The sequence below is a fragment of the Neurospora tetraspora genome (genome assembly GCF_033439725.1).
Source record: "Neurospora tetraspora strain CBS 560.94 chromosome Unknown B0H65scaffold_7, whole genome shotgun sequence".
NCBI classification, from domain to species: Eukaryota; Fungi; Ascomycota; class Sordariomycetes; order Sordariales; family Sordariaceae; genus Neurospora; species Neurospora tetraspora.
In genome coordinates, this window is record NW_026944389.1 from 1,401,180 (window position 1) to 1,417,983 (window position 16,804).

At 47.1% G+C, this 16,804-nt stretch overlaps 4 protein-coding genes and 1 non-coding gene across 5 annotated transcripts; 2 read left to right on the top strand and 3 right to left on the bottom strand.

Moving 5' to 3' along the window:
• Window positions 1-2,670: 2,670 nt before the first annotated feature.
• Window positions 2,671-5,307, top strand: B0H65DRAFT_475146 (aspartate aminotransferase). Its single transcript, XM_062827289.1, has 3 exons — window positions 2,671-3,432; window positions 3,494-3,553; window positions 3,831-5,307. Exons 1-3 carry the CDS (start codon window positions 3,139-3,141, stop codon window positions 4,917-4,919), a joined length of 1,443 nt encoding a protein of 480 aa, XP_062678379.1. The 5' UTR covers window positions 2,671-3,138; the 3' UTR covers window positions 4,920-5,307.
• Window positions 5,308-6,070: 763 nt separating this feature from the next.
• On the bottom strand, window positions 6,071-7,443 carry B0H65DRAFT_287794 (uncharacterized protein). Its single transcript, XM_062822968.1, has 2 exons — window positions 7,371-7,443; window positions 6,071-7,315 (listed from the first exon to the last, which is right to left on the bottom strand). Exon 2 carries the CDS (start codon window positions 7,176-7,178, stop codon window positions 6,402-6,404), a length of 777 nt encoding a protein of 258 aa, XP_062678380.1. The 5' UTR covers window positions 7,179-7,315; window positions 7,371-7,443; the 3' UTR covers window positions 6,071-6,401.
• Window positions 7,444-7,935: 492 nt separating this feature from the next.
• On the bottom strand, window positions 7,936-9,128 carry B0H65DRAFT_551764 (snare-complex protein syntaxin-18 N-terminus-domain-containing protein; the record flags this gene model as incomplete). The annotated part of the gene is made up of 3 exons (XM_062829843.1): window positions 7,936-8,176; window positions 8,240-8,955; window positions 9,015-9,128. 3 exons carry the CDS (start codon window positions 9,126-9,128, stop codon window positions 7,936-7,938), a joined length of 1,071 nt encoding a protein of 356 aa, XP_062678381.1.
• A 4,121-nt stretch (window positions 9,129-13,249) lies between these two features.
• Window positions 13,250-16,526, top strand: B0H65DRAFT_560298 (major facilitator superfamily domain-containing protein; the record flags this gene model as incomplete). The annotated part of the gene is given in 5 exon segments (XM_062830144.1): window positions 13,250-14,485; window positions 14,582-14,963; window positions 14,973-15,246; window positions 15,280-15,288; window positions 16,478-16,526. Coding segments are annotated over 5 exon segments (1,686 nt in total). The 5' UTR covers window positions 13,250-13,513.
• Window positions 16,070-16,176, bottom strand: B0H65DRAFT_t402. The gene has a single exon. It is a non-coding gene; the product is annotated as a tRNA-Gly (tRNA).
• Window positions 16,527-16,804: the final 278 nt, after the last annotated feature.

The window sequence follows — 16,804 nt, forward strand, 5'->3', positions numbered from 1 at the left end:
TAGAATAATTAGAAAGGAGAGGAGGGTAAAAAGAAGGGCGCACTATAATAATAGCGGTAGTAATTAGAAGTAGAGGAGGGGTGGCGTATAATATAAAGTAAAACGTATAAAATCTTAAAATATTTAAAAATCCAAAAATTTAATATATTAATTATTATCAAATTTATACTCAAGGTTTATAGAAACTACTTCCCCAGATTATTTATAAATAACTTACTATATTTAATAACTTATATTTACTAATATAAACTATTTTATTAATCTGAATTTTTAATATCGTATTAATTCCTGTCTTAGTAAAGTCTTTAATACTATAAATTCAATTCTATAATTATAATCTATATATTTATACCTTATAATTTATATTTATAATTTATACGTTCAACGCATCTTTTTTACATTTATTTCTATATTATTTTCAATTATAACTCCTTATTTTCAATTAATCCTTCTATAATAACTAAATACCAACTACGACCTTCAATTGTAAAATTTTAACATTATCTTCTACATACGTATTTACTCTTACTTTAGCGGTAGCAAATAAAATTATAAATACTTCCTCCTCTTTATATAATTTTTAATTATATTAATAATAGATAAAACTATATAGTCCCATAATAATATATATAAAATCGATTTAAATTAGTAATGGGTATTCTAATACCGATTCCCGTAATAACCTCGCTATACGCTTTAACTAACCGAATACTTACTCAACCTTAACGCGACTCTAATTATACCACTTATTATATAACTCCTTCCTAATTTTAGGAATCTTATTGCTAAATACTTCGATTTAATTTTAAAAATAGTATCAGATATTAGAGAATAGGATTCTAATACTTCGTTATATTACAAACCCTATATTAGCGAAGTAATACCGGTTAAAAGGGATTTTAAAACCGTATTATAATGCGAATCTTAATAACTTCGAATTTTATATAAACCTTTCCACCCCCGCTAATATATAAGAAAGGATTTATTAAATCGAATAATAATAAATACGTTCTAAGAAGTAAATCCCTTTCTATTATACTAGCGCTATACTTTATTAGTAAATACTTTTATGTAGATATAAATGCTGTCGATAGTACCGATAGCGCTAGTAAACTATTATTTTACTAAGTTAAATTCGATTTTTAGCGAAATATAATCGTCGTCGAATTATACTACATATATAATATAAAAGCGTATAAAGGCGAACAATATAACGTTAACGATACGGGAAATAGAGGATTGGCCGATCTTAAAGAAGTATACCGCTTACCATTGATTTTTATTAAAAACTACAATCTATAAGAAGATTATAACTTTCAAATTTAGAATATAATATTTATTATTACCGATACCGCTATTATTACGCAGCTATATCGTTAAAACTTTATACTCCTCCTTCATTATACGAAAGAGTTTAAAGAAGTATTTACTAGAGCCGTTAAAAAAGTATTAAGTATAATCATTAGCGGTTTCTAATCCACCCTCGTTATATATATCTATAGTATTATTATTTATTCTACCGCTAAATAATATAGAAACGGCGGCGATTACCTATATTAAAAAGAGGATTAAGTGATTCTTCCTCTATAAATTGTAATCGGGTTTAACTGCTTCTTCTAGTAGTATAATAACTAATTTATTAATATCGAAGGTTATTTTACTAGATTGCCTATATAAATTACCGCTATTAGTAAAATATTACGGCCGCTAATATAAATGGTATATCTCGAGCTACATAATTACGTATTATATAAGCCCAGTTACCTATATTCTATATGAGAAATCCACCCTCGCCACTCGAAATACCTATATCCTCTCCTCCTTTTACGTACAAAACCTATTTTAAGGGAGGATAAGGAAATAAATCCCATCCTACAATAATTCTACTATGAATAAAATTAACTTTACCTCTTTAAGAAATTATTAAACCTTTCTAAGCACTTGTATAAACTCTATACTCGAGGTACGAGGTGGGTTTTGTGTATATGTCCCCCGATGGATACGAACTGAAAAGGGCTCCATTTTGCGGTCAAAAGAGGGAAAGTCAGTTCCTCGCTAAAATTAAGCGAGTGTATATATCCCCCTCTGCCCTCTCCCCCAAAGGTGTACGCTCGACCGGATCAGGCCCTTGGGCAGTGGAAACTCTGACTGTCTCGAAATATTCAATCATCTGGCATCACGATGCATGGCAACTTGGGGTTAGTGACAAAGATTTACTCACCGTCTCCTCCCTATTATGGATCTGGGAAACCAGGCCCGACAGGTTTTTCAAGTCACAAGAACGGTTGGCAAATCTCACAAGGGCCTCAAGGGGAAGCTCAGCTATCCCAAGTCCGACTTCCGAGCAAAGTCCAGTGTCATTGGGCTCCAAGTGGACCAGATGGGGACCTTGGGGTGGACTACTACAGTGGGCATCCTCCACATTCAGTCACGCATTGTTAGTCCGTTGACGAACGTCTTCACGATGCTTCCAAGCGTTCCAGGCTCGATGAAAATCCACGTTTATCCGTATAATTAGAGGGCCAACAAGGTATCGCGCTGGATCCGTCTTAGGAAGCTGTCAAGTGACGGCCCTTATCATGCGATTCATCATGCCTCGGTCGCAAATCGGCCGGACCCGGTATGGGCTTCACATGCCGCCCCCGAGTGGCCTGTATACTGTGAATCTGACCTCATACCAAAACTACATAATGTCATAGTCCTACGGGCTGTTTGCTCTGTCTGTTCTCGTAGATTCCTACTTTTGAAACAAATCGGCTTGATTCTCGTCTGTCTTGACATCCTACTACTACGGCACCCTACCGCCTAGACACACCATCCTACACAACAACTACCCACAAGACCAATCGCACAGTCCGTGTTAGTCACGACTTGCAAACCTGGACCAGAGTGCTACGATCCCCAGCTTCTAGCCAGAAAGAAACCAGTCATCTTCCCGCCCTTCCGTACAGGCTGAAGAGCTAAAAGGAGAACCGCTTACCGACCGTTGAACCTTCCTTGTTCGACCCGAACTTCTGGCCAGATCCGACCGAGTCTGCTGATTGTAACCCCCCGAAACTTTGGCCTGTTCAATCCCCCGTCCGTTGTCGGTGTATCAACATACCTCTACCGAAACCGCCTCATATACAAACAGACAAGATGGCGCCTGCCTCGAGTTTATTGCTTGCTGCCGCTCCCGCTCCTCACGCCCACACTTCCTTCTCCTCCCACCACACACCAACGTCATCGTCAAATCGCACAACCATTACCAACACCAACCCTACCACCACCTCTTCTACTCCCCTCCTCAGAATCCAGACCATCGCCAAACACATGGCGCTGCCACAAACAACAAGTTTCCCCGCCCAGGTGGTGCCTCAAGCCCCCGAGGATCCTCTCTTTGGGTTGGCGAGAGCTTTCAAGGCGGACACAAGTCCCCAAAAGGTTGATTTGGTACGTTGCTTTGCGTCGCGTGGTGCAACTATCACAGCAATTGCTAACTTGCTGCTTCCAGGGCATTGGCGCGTACAGAGATGAGAATGCGAAGCCGTGGGTATTACCAGTTGTCAAGAAGGTGAGTTTCACTTTATTTCTATTTCACTTCCATCTGGCCATGTGGCGCAATGGAGTTCCCGTCAGTTCCATCGTGAGAACTGTCAATCCGGGGAAGCCTGTAGGCGTTTGGGCGGGATAGGGTGGTCCCCGCCCTGAAGCTAGGCACCTTGTGCGACATACAGAACCCCTCATTTGGACCCCTCCTCCACCTTCCAGGGCACTTACAGCTCTCCCTGCACTATCGCCATCATCACCGTCGTGCAGCAAACAGAACACTAACTTCCTAAAAAAAACAGGCGGATGAAATCATACGAAATGACCCCGAAGCCAACCACGAATACCTCCCCATCGCCGGTCTCGCTTCCTTTACCAGCAAAGCCGCCGAGATCGTTCTCGGTGCCTCCGCTCCCGCCATCGCCGAGGGGCGCGTCGCCTCGATCCAGACCATCTCCGGCACCGGCGCCTGCCATCTCGGCGGTCTCTTCCTCTCGCGCTTCTACAACCCGTACGGCAATGCCTCCAAGAAGCCCACCGTCTACCTCAGCAACCCAACATGGGCCAACCACAACCAGATCTTCTCCAATGTCGGCCTCCCCATCGCCCAGTACCCTTACTTCGACAAGAAGACCAGGGGCCTCGACATCGTCGGCATGAAGAAGGCCCTCTCTGACGCCCCCGAGCGCTCCATCATCCTCCTCCACGCCTGCGCCCACAACCCCACCGGCGTCGACCCTACGCCCGCCCAGTGGCGCGAGATCGCCGAGATCATGGCCGCCAAGGGCCACTTCCCCTTCTTCGACACCGCCTACCAGGGTTTCGCCTCGGGCGACCTCGACCGGGACGCCGCCGCCATCCGGCTCTTCGTCGAGCTCGGCTTCGAGCTCGTAATCGCCCAATCCTTCGCCAAGAACTTTGGTCTCTACGGTGAACGCGCCGGCTGCTTCCACTTCGTCTCCGCCCCTTCGTTGGACGCCGCGTCCGTGACCACCCGCGTGGCCTCCCAGCTCACCCTACTCCAGCGCTCCGAGATTTCCAACCCGCCCATCTACGGCGCCAAGGTGGCCTCGATCGTGCTCAACGACCCCGCGCTCTTCGCCGAGTGGAAGGAGAACCTGCGCACCATGTCGGGCCGCATTATCGACATGAGGAAAGCTCTGCGGGCCAAGCTCGAGGAGCTGGGCACCCCGGGGACGTGGAATCACATTACCGACCAGATCGGCATGTTCTCGTTTACCGGGTTGAATGAGAACCAGGTGGCTAAGATCAGGGAGGAGTTCCATATTTACATGACCAAGAACGGGCGCATCAGCATGGCCGGTCTAAATACGCGGAACGTGGATTACGTTGCGGGAGCGGTAGATAAGGTTGTTAGGGAGGTGCAGTAGACCCTGTTTACCTCTCTACTTTATTTTCTGCTCCAGGTCTTTATTATTCTTTGGACATGTCTCTTACTTTTTCTTGTTCTCTGCTTTTCCCTTTTCGTCAACGAATAAGCGGTTGTCAGGTTGTCATGCTGTCTGTCTGCTTGGGGATAAGCGAAGATTACAGCTATCTTTTCTTTTATCATTACTACGGGTTGTGTTTGCTGGTTGTTGGTGGGATATTATATGGTAACGAGGTCCAAGATGCCTCATGGGTATTACTTGCTGCTGAATGGCAACAGTCACGGGGAGGTTGGGAGACACAGTACCTATCGATACTTAAGAGGATTGATAGGACAGAGGCACACTAGATATTTACGTGCTCGAATGGTTAATCAAAATATTTGGTTTGTTTTTGGTCCTTGCGGACTTTCTGATCCGTCAAACTATTGTTCCTTTCTTCGTCCCTTGACTTGTGTGTGATGTGACTGGTAAAGCCTTTGGTTCCACTCAGCCCCTGACATGAAGTAAACAAACTGTAGGAGGATATCCACAACTGAGGACGGGTACGTACGGTCATGATCAACATTACTCACTATATGGAAGACTGGCTGATCTCTAAACTGACACCGCAATGCCCACCAATCTCACTTGTGTACCGGCCCCAGAACTGTGCACAATCCCGTATAAACTCATCAAACTCGCCTATCCGTTCTGCCACGCTGCTCTGGGATAAGGCAACTAGACGGCCGATGAAGCACATTCGCAGATGCTGTAAAATGCTAGGGAACGCAGGGGATCTGGTGGAAGTCTATGTGTTTCTGTCGACCCTGAATTCTTTGTAACTGTTTTGGCGTACCCAAGCCTGTAACTGTCTATATGGGCATCACCAAGTCTTATAAGCACAGAACGGACAGACGAGTTTGATGAGTTTATACGGTATAGGCTGTATCTAAAGTGCTACACAAAATCCGCTGTTATCGCTTGCAACTCATCACCATAATCCCTCGCTAAGTTACTCCCAACCCCAATCCATATCCTGCACCGTCTGCGCCCTTTCGTCTACTTTTCCACCTTTCAACCGACCGGTGAGCCCTTCCGCCCAGTGACCATCTTCCTTCTCCTATACTGCCGTGACACAACGATCCAAAATTCCTCACCAACCGAACGTGTTTCCAACGGTGATCCTGCCCGTTTACCCGGATGCCATACCCCCAACACGCTCCATGGTTGAAAGCATCCATATCGGGTACTTCAATGTTCATGCTGATGTATTGGTTAGCGAAATTCTGAAGACGACACCAGAGACATCTGTGGGGTTGGGACAGGGGAGGAAGTTCGACGGCCACGACAAATGAGACAGAGCCACTCGTCAACCGTCCTTGCTCGATACAAGTAGGAAGGCCCCCATTACCCTGAGAGGTAGACAGCATCGCTTGATCCGGAGTGTACTGTGTATATGTGCTTTGATGTCGGGAATCTTTCAATGACAAAACCCACCGATGATTAGTTATTTCGTTCCGCCATTCGCATCAGCCCTTCACGAGTTATCACTTCCAAGGAATTTATAGGAGGCACAAAACCTCTGAGATCGATAAACAGCCTCTCGTCGTCAGCGTCCCGAAGCCACATCAAGGTGTGTGGCCAGAACCATGCCATCGTCGCACCATGCCGTGGCCCTTCGCCAAACCCCATGCCTATGATGGGGCCGAGGTTTAATAATATGGGTTCGTAAAGTCCCGCCATGTGCCTATTCATGTCATGATTATTGAGGATAATACCTTCGATGTATCTGTATAGTCGATAACCGAACCGGAGCGTGGGTTTGATCAACCTGATCAGGAGTGGATAGCATGGGAGTATCCCCAGACGGGGGTAGCCGAAGCAGGGGCATGGGACTAGGTCTACTAGGTCGTGGTACATAGTATGACCTCGAGGTCGATCTCGATCTCCTCGAATTCTATCGTCAACTGCCAGCTCCGTCCGAAGTAACGAGTTGAAAAGTATTTGCTCAAGGACCATGATGTTATGGTTGCGTTCGACGAAGCTGGACACGGTGTCCGGGTTGCGTACGGTGAAGCGCCCGCGTAGGGAAAGGTAGTGCGTAGTTATCGGAAAACTGAAATTGTCCACTGTTGCAAATAGGTAGAACGCCAGGACCTGGGCGGCAGTGAAGAAGACAGTGCCGGTTACTTTCGACGATGGTGACTTCCACGCATTTGCAATATTCACTGTCGAGCATACATGGTGAAGGATGTTCGAGGATATTTGACTAAGCGACATTTTGAACGGGATGTTGACACAACTGTTTTGGAAAATCGAAGAGAAGTTGAAGCTGGCCTTCCTGTAACAGGAACGCGTGCGTGGGCGGTCGGAAGCGAGGGCTTCGATAACGACGAGAGTATAGTAGTCGTGGTCACCTGCTCGTAATCGATTAGATTTTGATCGGCAAAGATCTCCTTGGAAGACACTTACAGGCACTTTTCACTTTGATTCAGCTTGCTCCGAATGCTGGTGTCCATGTGTACTCGGAAGAACTTGATCTACCACTGCTGGATGATTGACGGCGGCAGCAGCGTGATGCAGAATGGGATCCGAAATGGAAGGAATAAGCAGAACCAGATGAGAAGAGTCCAATAAGCCCCGAAATAACAAGCGTTCCCGGTGATGAGGATGGGGTCGACGTCGAGGAGTAGATGATACTTGGTACATCTGAACAAGTCAAAGTTGACACGGCTTGGTGAAGGGGGAATAAGACATGATTTATCAGATGAGGATTATGAGTACTAGTTGGGCAAGCGTCGAGGAAGGAAGGGACATGTGGTTTCTGATGATGGCAACACAAGAAGCTCCTGCACTTTGCAGGTTGAGGGTAAGACAAACTGGAAACAACAACTGCCAACACAGTCGAGTTAACGCAGAAGGATGTAGTCAGTGGGAGAAGTAACGATGGAGTAAAATCAGTAAGTGGCTTCCATTTCAACCCGAATTTTGATCAAGCGCTTGCCGCCTATGATCCGAATTGCGGAAACCAACGATCTTAAATGATCAGATCCCATATAACAAGGAAAGCGCAGAGTCCAGTAGCAGCAAAGAAGGTATACCGAGCTGGACTGGCCCTGTTAGTGCTCTTCTTGAGCTCCTTGTTACCCCTGTCGACGCCCTCCGTGGTTTCGAAGGACTCAGCAACAAGCTGGTCAATATGCGCCGATTGAGTCGTGAGGTTGCTAACCAGCATGTTTTGTAGTTCGGAAATCTCGAGGAGTGATTGTTCGGCGGCCCTGTAACGCAATTAGCCCCTGATACAAATCTGGATAGTCCTCCTTTCTAGACATGCTCCATACCTGACTTTGTCCAGCGTGCTTTCAAAGTGCTTCACCATATCCTGATTCCCTTTCTCGAACATTTGTATTTGTTCGTCCGTCAGGTCTTCTGTAGGCAGCGACGATTTTCTCTCGTGCTCATCCACAGGCAGATGAGAGGCATTCCCCTGGGCCACGCTTCCGGACCGCCTCCGTGAGCCAAAGTCGTTTCCAGCACCAAATCCAGCACTGCTCCTCGCCTTGGCCAATACGCTCCTGTTCTTTTCCATCTCCCGTGTTAACCTGGTCTCCATCATAGCTTGCTGTGTCCTTGCTGTCTCCTGCAGGCGCTGCCTCAAGTACCAGATAACACTCTCGCGATGTGCGCCCAGCTGACGGGCAACGGCCTCGGCAGCAGCATGTTCTTTGCTCTTTGAGCTTCCTACCGGGCCACCGCCAGCAGCCCAGGATCCCAATGCGCCAAGCCCGCGGGCATATTTCTTCTGGATCAGGGCAGTCTCGGTGCTCTGGCGCAGCTGCTCGGCGTCCTCGAGGGCGCGAATGCGGGCATTGAGGTCGCGCAGTGTCGCTTTGGCATTGGCATCGATCTCCTCGCGGTCGCGATCGCTAAGGTAGACTGGCTGGGAAGAGCCGTTACGAGCGGATGTGTGAAGGTGTGTCTTGCGCGGAGCAGCAGTCGAGAGGTAGGCTTGGCGAAGATTGCGAAGCTCGGAGTGTAATTGGGCGACAAGAGTGGTCTGAGCATGTACGTTAGGATAGTTCCGTGGAGATGTCAGGAGTGGAGGGAATGGCTTACAATTCTGTAAGCCTCCTTCAGGAACTCGTCGGCGGTATCAGTAGTAAAGGGCTTTGTGGGAGGTGCATCGTGGCCTTTGAGGAGCTCGTTGAAGGTGGAGGTAAGGTCCGCCATGATGTCTTGAAGTTGGGGGCTTTGTATTAAGAATTATGGCTGATATAGTGTATTTAGAGAGCACCTTGTCATGCAGGTCCGGAATTAGTTCCCGAGGCCATCAAGGTGTCACGATGTCAGAGGGAAGTTGAACTTGGAGACGGGACGATCCCATGCTGCCGCTGCTGTAGCTCAACGTGGCTGGAATGACGCCAAGCGATGACGGAGTGCATCGACGACGAGCAGTGGCTGATGCTTGATGTGGCTTTGGCATCAGGCGTAAATTCCGTGCCTGCCAAGAACACCAAGATGCCAAGATGCGCGTCTTGCCGTTGTGGGGTGTCGTTGGGCCCCGACCGGAGCGGGAAAACGGCAAAAACGGCACCGATGTCGTCAAGCTCGGTGTTATTTCCGCCGTTTCGGCAACTTTTGCATTTTCATATCATTCCTACAGACAAACTCCAATTCAAGATTCCAAAACTGATAGAATCGATATTGCCGCAAAGAGAGCAGTGGTACAAAAGTGGAGAGTTGTCGTATCGAGGTATTCGTACGTTGATATGAACGGACGTTGAGTTAATCTGTTGACCACGGGCACGGTGTCAAGTGTAAACATGACATCTCCATTGAATGCTTTGTGCTCTACTTGGGGGGTTCTGGGCGCCAAGCTTTCTTTCCCCCCTACTCGTTAAGTAGGGGGTAGCGAAAATCTAGGACAGGTTTTTATTTTGGGACATCTGAAATGTTAGCGTTCACCACAGAAAATTGTTAGCGACAATCGCGATGAACCATTCAACCACGAAACCATTTTTTAAAAATCTGAAAAAAGTCAGGAAGCAAAAGGAAGTATTCAAGAAGGCATCCTCAAAGTTGCATCAATTTTGAATGAGGCGTTGGTGAGAAAACGCGAGCGCTCTCTCTTTTGCTGTTAAAATGTCGGTTCGGTTTGGCGGTTGGTGCAACTAAGAAACGACGACATTGGTGGTTGATAGAGATTCCGGAAGCAACCAATTACTCAATTTCCTAGATGAAGTCTCCAAACTTTGAGATGCAATTCCTCTATGTTGGGTATTGCTTCCAAAATTTTCCTAGAATTTTAGAAAATAGTGGTGGTTGAAATGGTTCCCGTTCAATGCTATACTAACAGGTTTCTTGGTCTTTTGGCGCCAGTTCAGATGTCCCAAAATAAAAACGTGTCCCACGTTTTCCGTGCCCCCTACTTAACGAGTAGGGGGGAAAGAAAGCTTGGCGCCCAGAATCCCCCAAGTATAAGTCAAACTTACATTGCCCAGATTCATCTCTTCAACTGCTGTTACGGGGCTGGCGCCCAGAGGTGTTGGCCTAGCTTGCACTCGTGTAAGCCAAGCCTATGCTTGCCATGGGCTTGCCTGCTACGGGCTTGCCTGCCATGGACTTGCCTACCGCGGGCTTGCCTACCGCCTGTAGTCTTTTGGTACATTCTATGCCCCACCTTTATTATATATTTAGCTATGGCTCTGTGCTGTGCTGGCACAAATCCTCATTTTTCCTCTTTATCGATAATTACAAGCTCTTTTCAAGGCCTACCTATATATATACTATGTAGAACCCTTATATTATTATCAAACCTCTTCTTCAATTATTTCTCTAACTCCCTCAAGCGGTTTTATAGCTTACTCGCCGCCGCCTATTGAACCCGTGTCTCTCGAGACCCCGCCTGTTTATTACTCTGTATTTCTCGATATTCCGTTCGTCATTTCCAACTGCCAAAAGAGTCTCCTATTCCTGACCATTACGCTTGCCAAATTTTTTCTCCCTAATTCATGACAACAACCATAGCTTTTATTACTTAGTTTTAGAATGCTAACAAACGCCAATAGTAGTTTACTATAGCTATTTAGACCTTAATCGGAGAGATTAGCCGTCTCTAAACCTCTACCCCGAAGCCCATTTTTCTACATTTCGATAAATATTCTGGGAATAAGAAGGAATTCGATACTTAAATTTATACAGCCAAAACTAAACTATACGTTAATAGTCACGCTATTAGTAATTTAGAAACCTAATTCCATTACTTCTACTCTAGCTTTTTACCCGACGTCCGCTGGATTTTATTTTCCTTTACTTAATTCTCGGCCAACTATATACCAGCCAAATTATTAAAGAAATTCTATATTAAATACGGGGAGGTAAACTAGGATAAGAAGGCCGGGCTCGAATTTTTTATTTTATAATAGAGGTCTCGAAAATCTATCTTATCCTTCTTTATTCGTTTCAAAGAAATTCTTTACTGGGCTAAAACTAATATTTAATTAAATTAGGCTATTATTAATTCCTTAATATCTTTTTTAAATAACGAATAGTTCGGGCGCTTCCGTAGACGGCTAAAAGCTTTAAATAATTATTCGGAATTATACACTTACTTCTAGCGTCTTAACGGTAATAATTTTTTAAATTCAGCGCCTAGCACCGCCTATAATAATAAAGGGGAGCCGATGGAAATTGGTATTACCCGGACTCGGCTTACTACTTAAATAAGGAATTCTAATAGCCTGGCATCTAATATATAACGAAAGAGGTAGAAGAAGAAGGGTGCTTATACTACTTATGGTTTACCTTCATATTGGGCTAAGGAATATACGGCTAAGACTCGTATTTAGTACGTTCGTATCGACCTAAATAGGAGCCTAGAGGAAGACAACGAGATTTACAATAACGATAAATATTAAGGAACGAGAATAGTTTAGTAATACTATTATCAGGGAGGGCTCTAATTCCTAGACCCGGTGGTAATTCCTACCGAAGAGGTAAGAGTAGCCCTTATATACCCTATTTATACAAGTTTAATCGTTAAAAATCCTATTAAAATATATTGAAACTTGCCATTACTAAGGATGGTTTCTATAAAGAGATTAGCAGGACGGAGTATCTTTACGGATGGATAGAATTAGGCGTTACGGAATTAAAGTTTACGGAGCTGGCCCGCTATAGGTTTGGAGGTGCCCAAAACACTTGATTTAGTATGGCGGCTGCTGTTGCAGCTCGAAGGTATTGCTAGTACTAACGTATGCGTAAAAATAAGATATCGAAATTAAAAAACTTTCCTAGGAATTCGTTTTATTTTATAGTATTTTTATCGTTAATTATGTACTTAATTATTATTCTCTTATATAAACCTAGGTATTTGGAAGACTAGGGAGCGGTCGGCTCGAGGGTTCTAGAGACGTCGTCTTAGGATATTGGAGAGTACTAGTTCTGTCTTTTATGTATCTAGCAGTTCTTTTCTTTAGCTATATTAAGGGGGGAGAAAGGGAGTAATATCATGGGGCTGGCGCCCAGAGGTATTGGCCTAGCTTACACTCATATAAGCTAGGCCTGTGCCTACCACGGGCTTGCCTGCCGCGGACTTGCCTGCCGCGGGCTTGCCTGCTGCCTGCAGTCTTCTAGTACATTCTATGCCTCACCTCTATTGTGTATTTAACCATGGCTCTGTGCCATACCGGCACAGATCCTCCTTTTTCCTCTTTGTCTATAATTACAAGCTCTTTTCAAGGCCTACCTGTGTGTATACCACGTAGAACCCTTACAACCGCACAACTGGCAATCGATCATACTGAGAATGACACCTGGTCAAAGGAAAAGACACAAAGTGATCCATTCGCTCTATACGTTCTCCAAGTGACCTCGCACAATCGTCATGGCCTCCGGACTTCAGCTACTATCACGGAGGGCATTACAAAAAGAAGGTTTTATCATGTGATAAGTTCCTGTTTGTATCTTTTCAGTAAATTACATATTAGTGTTAGAGTTAGTTGGAGTTAGTTAGGGTTAGTTAGGGTTAGTTAGGATTAGGGTTAGCTCTGGGGGTGCAGGGGACCGGTGAGAGGCCCCCGCGTGTGAATGTCTTATCAATCGAACATATATTAGTCATATGCTGGTCATATGTCTGTAAATTACCGTAATTACACAAAGGGTACGGCCGGTACTTTTTCATGAATAAAAGTGGAATACGCACGGACCTTTCTGGTGCCCCCCGTTACCCACCCCCCGGACTTCTGCCCGCCGTCCGGCCAGTACGGATCGACATGATTGGACGGATGCTGACCGAGTTGTTAGTGATAAGCCCAACCACCTTCCTCCTCTGTCAAGCTTAACAATCCTCCATTTTTAAGTCAGACACTTTGCGACTCGTACATCCATCTATCTATCCAACCCCTCACTCCCCTTCCTCTTTTTGTCCTCGCTTTTCAAACACAGATTGGGTCTCGCTGCCAGTGTAAAAGTAGTGGCGGTGAGTTTTAAAATCCAGCATAAGTATTCTGGGTCTTTCGTTCCCTTCATAGAAGCATCAGACATCCTGCTCTATCTCTACCTAGCCACAACCTAAAAACAAACCCGCGCGGGTTTCAAGACTAGAACCACCCATCATGAGTGGTTCCCGTCCTTCATCAGTCTCCTCAGAGGCCTCAGTAGGTCGAGGTGTCGATTCCTCCAACTCAACACTGCAAGAGCAGCAGCCAGCAATAATAGCATCCGCACAAGAAAAGGACATCCCAACAACATCACCTAGCAATGATTCTCACTACCGGCCGGGCCCCCCCATAGCCGGGAACGAGCCACCGGACAGCCAAGAAGACCCCCGTCCGGGCCCGTACCCGAATCCAAACCCGGACCCAGACCCCGACCTATTATCCTCCTCAGACACCAACACCAACCCCGACCCCGACCTCGACCCCGAAGCCAGCCTCACCCGCCTCCCCTCCGGGCCCGCCTACACCGTCTTCCCCCCCTCCACCCGCAAATGGATCGTAACCATGATCACCTTCGCCGGCTTCATCTCTCCCATGACGGCCAACATCTATTTCCCCGTTCTCGACGCCGTCGCCACCGACTTGTCGGTCTCCATCAGCAAAGCCAACCTGACACTAACAACCTACATGATCATGCAAGCCTTTTCGCCCACCTTGTACGGCGACTTCGGGAACGCGGCCGGTCGCAGACCGGCTTTTATTATATCCTTTTTGGTTTACATTGCCGCCAACTTGGGATTGGCGCTGCTGCAAAAGAATTACGCGGCGCTGTTGGTGTTGAGGATGGTGCAGAGTTTTGGGTCCAGTGGGAGCTTGGCGCTTTGTTATGCGGTGGTGGCTGATGTCGCGGTGTCGGCGGAGAGGGGCAAGTACATGGGTTTTGTAAGTGCGGGGACCAACGTCGGGCCGTCGTTGAGTCCGGTGATTGGCGGGCTGATAGGGCAGTATCTGGGGTGGCACGCCATCTTTTGGTTTTGTCTGATTTATACCGGGGTGTGGCTGGTGCCGTATGTTTTGCTGGTGCCGGAGACGTGCAGGAATGTGGTGGGTAATGGGTCGGTGAAGCCGCAGGCGTGGTGGAATATGACGGTGGTGGATTATGTGAGGGGGAGGAGGCATCCTCCGCCTGCTGCTCCTGGGTCTGAGGAGGAAGAGGAGGAGGAGGAGGAGGAGGAGGTGATGCAGAAGGCGAGGAAGACTGCGAGACCGAAGTTGAGGTTTCCGAATCCGTTTAATACGCTGAGGGTGGTGTTCAACCCGGACCTGGGCCTGCTGATTTCGTACGGAACGATCGTTTACCTGGTTTTTATCCTCATCTGCGTCACGCTGGGCACCCAGTTCGCCGATCGGTACGGGTACGACCAGCTCGAGACGGGACTGTGTTATTTGCCGTATGGCATCGGCTGCACCGTCGCCGCTGTCGTGCAGGGCAGGATCCTGGATTGGAATTATCGCCGCTTGGCCAAGAAGACGGGCATGACGATCGACTACAAGCGCGGCGACGACCTGTCCAAGTTCCCGATCGAGAAGGCCAGGTTGCAACCTGTTATTCCCATCTTGGGTGTTGGTGTCATAGCGACGATCGGATACGCCTGGGCACTCGAGACTACCACGCATGTGGCCGGCCCGTTGGTGCTGTTGTTCGTTGTCGGCTTGTGTGTCACGGGGAGTTTCAGTCTGGTGAATACCCTCGTCGTGGACTTGTACCCGGAGGCGCCGGCGACGGCGGTGGCGGCGACGAACTTGGTCAGGTGCTTGTGCGGCGCGGGGGCGACGGCGTTTATCGATGCCATGTTGCAGATGATGGGCGTGGGCTGGACGTTCACGTTTTGGCCGCTGGTGGTGGTGGTGTTTAGCCCGATTATTTATCTGTTGATGACGAGGGGACCCGGGTGGAGGGCGCAGAGGAAGGCAAGGTTTCAGAGGGAGAGGGAGAGGAGAGAGGAAAGGGAGAGGTTAGCTAATAAGGAGAGTTTAGAGAGCTCGGATAGTTCTTCGGCGAGTGTTAAGAAGGCGGAGGACGGTGAAGGTGAGAAGAGGGTGGAGGATGGGATACAGGTACCCGTGGTTGACGGGAAGAAAGGGGAAGGCTCAAGCAGCTAGGCCCTCCTTTGTGGTATTTTCATTGTTGTGATACCTTACGTTTGTGCATGTTGAGCGTTTGAGCGTTTGGGTGTTTGGGTGTTTTTTTTTTTTTTTTTTTTTTTTTTTTTGTGGCTTGCTGTTCTTGATGATGATACCACAAAGCACAGAAAATGGATGGCCTTAAATGGATAGAAAGGGGCTGCGCACGCATGGACGATGAACGCCATTGAATGAAGGACGGGGAGGAACCCATAGAGCGAGGAAGCATGAAGATACGCATATAGATCGACGGGCAACTACCTTAGCTACCGTCACCAAAAGTTATAGCATTGCCCTTACAGTTTTAGTCTTAATTTCGTAATCCCGACGAGTTACCTGTTTACGTTACTTCATATCTGGTATCTGGAAGTCAGCCTCGGTGTAAGATATGGTTTCACTCTCCAAGTGTCTTGCGACCTGCAACTGTCGACTTCCGCGGACTCTACTACAAAACAAGAAAGCAGAAGAAGAAAAAGTCCAGCAACATTCTGGATACCTGGGAGCCTCTTTAGACCCAAATATAGACGTGCAAAAAAGAAAAAAAAGTTGTGCTAGAGCCGGGATTCGCACCCGGGTCTCCGCCTGAATCTCCTTGCCTCCCCCTTTTCGGGATCGGTTTGGGAGGGCGACGAGTTAAACTACTACTCCACTCTAACTGTTTTTGTGCTGTTGTTATTAGGGGTCAGATGTCGGTGCTTATAAACCGGCGTGCTTGGTGTAAGTGACGGGTAGGTGCCGTGTTTGCCTGAGGTGGTGATGGTGGTGAAGTGCTTGTCCCCGCCGGCTGGCGGCGGTGGTGATGCCAGCTGGTAAGGTTTCGAAAGCTTCATCTTGTCATTCAAGGGCGTCAGGTCCAGTGTACTCCGGTACCGTTTGCTCTGTGCCCAGCTGGCTGGTAGTCTTGAGTCCATTCGGATTAACTAGAAAATAGGTGTGCCATGGTATTCTGATTGCCAGTCGACAGCCAGCTCTCCCCATCATCATCAACAAGGAATCCAACAACTAGCACAGCCACGAACGCATTCTTTTCTCAATCTAAACACATCTGAAACGCAAAGTCTTTCGCTCTATCTACCATCTTCGCTTATCAACAAAGGGTATCATCAATATTATGTACTTGAACCTGTATCTCGCCCATATCTCGTCCACTCTTCCAGCTGAGCCGACCAGCCCAGACCCGCAGCCCTCCTCATCAAATATCAACCACCTTTTCTCATAACCATCCTATCCCATTACCATCCCGCTCACGAAAACCCATCATAGCCTCCTACATTAGCAGCACAT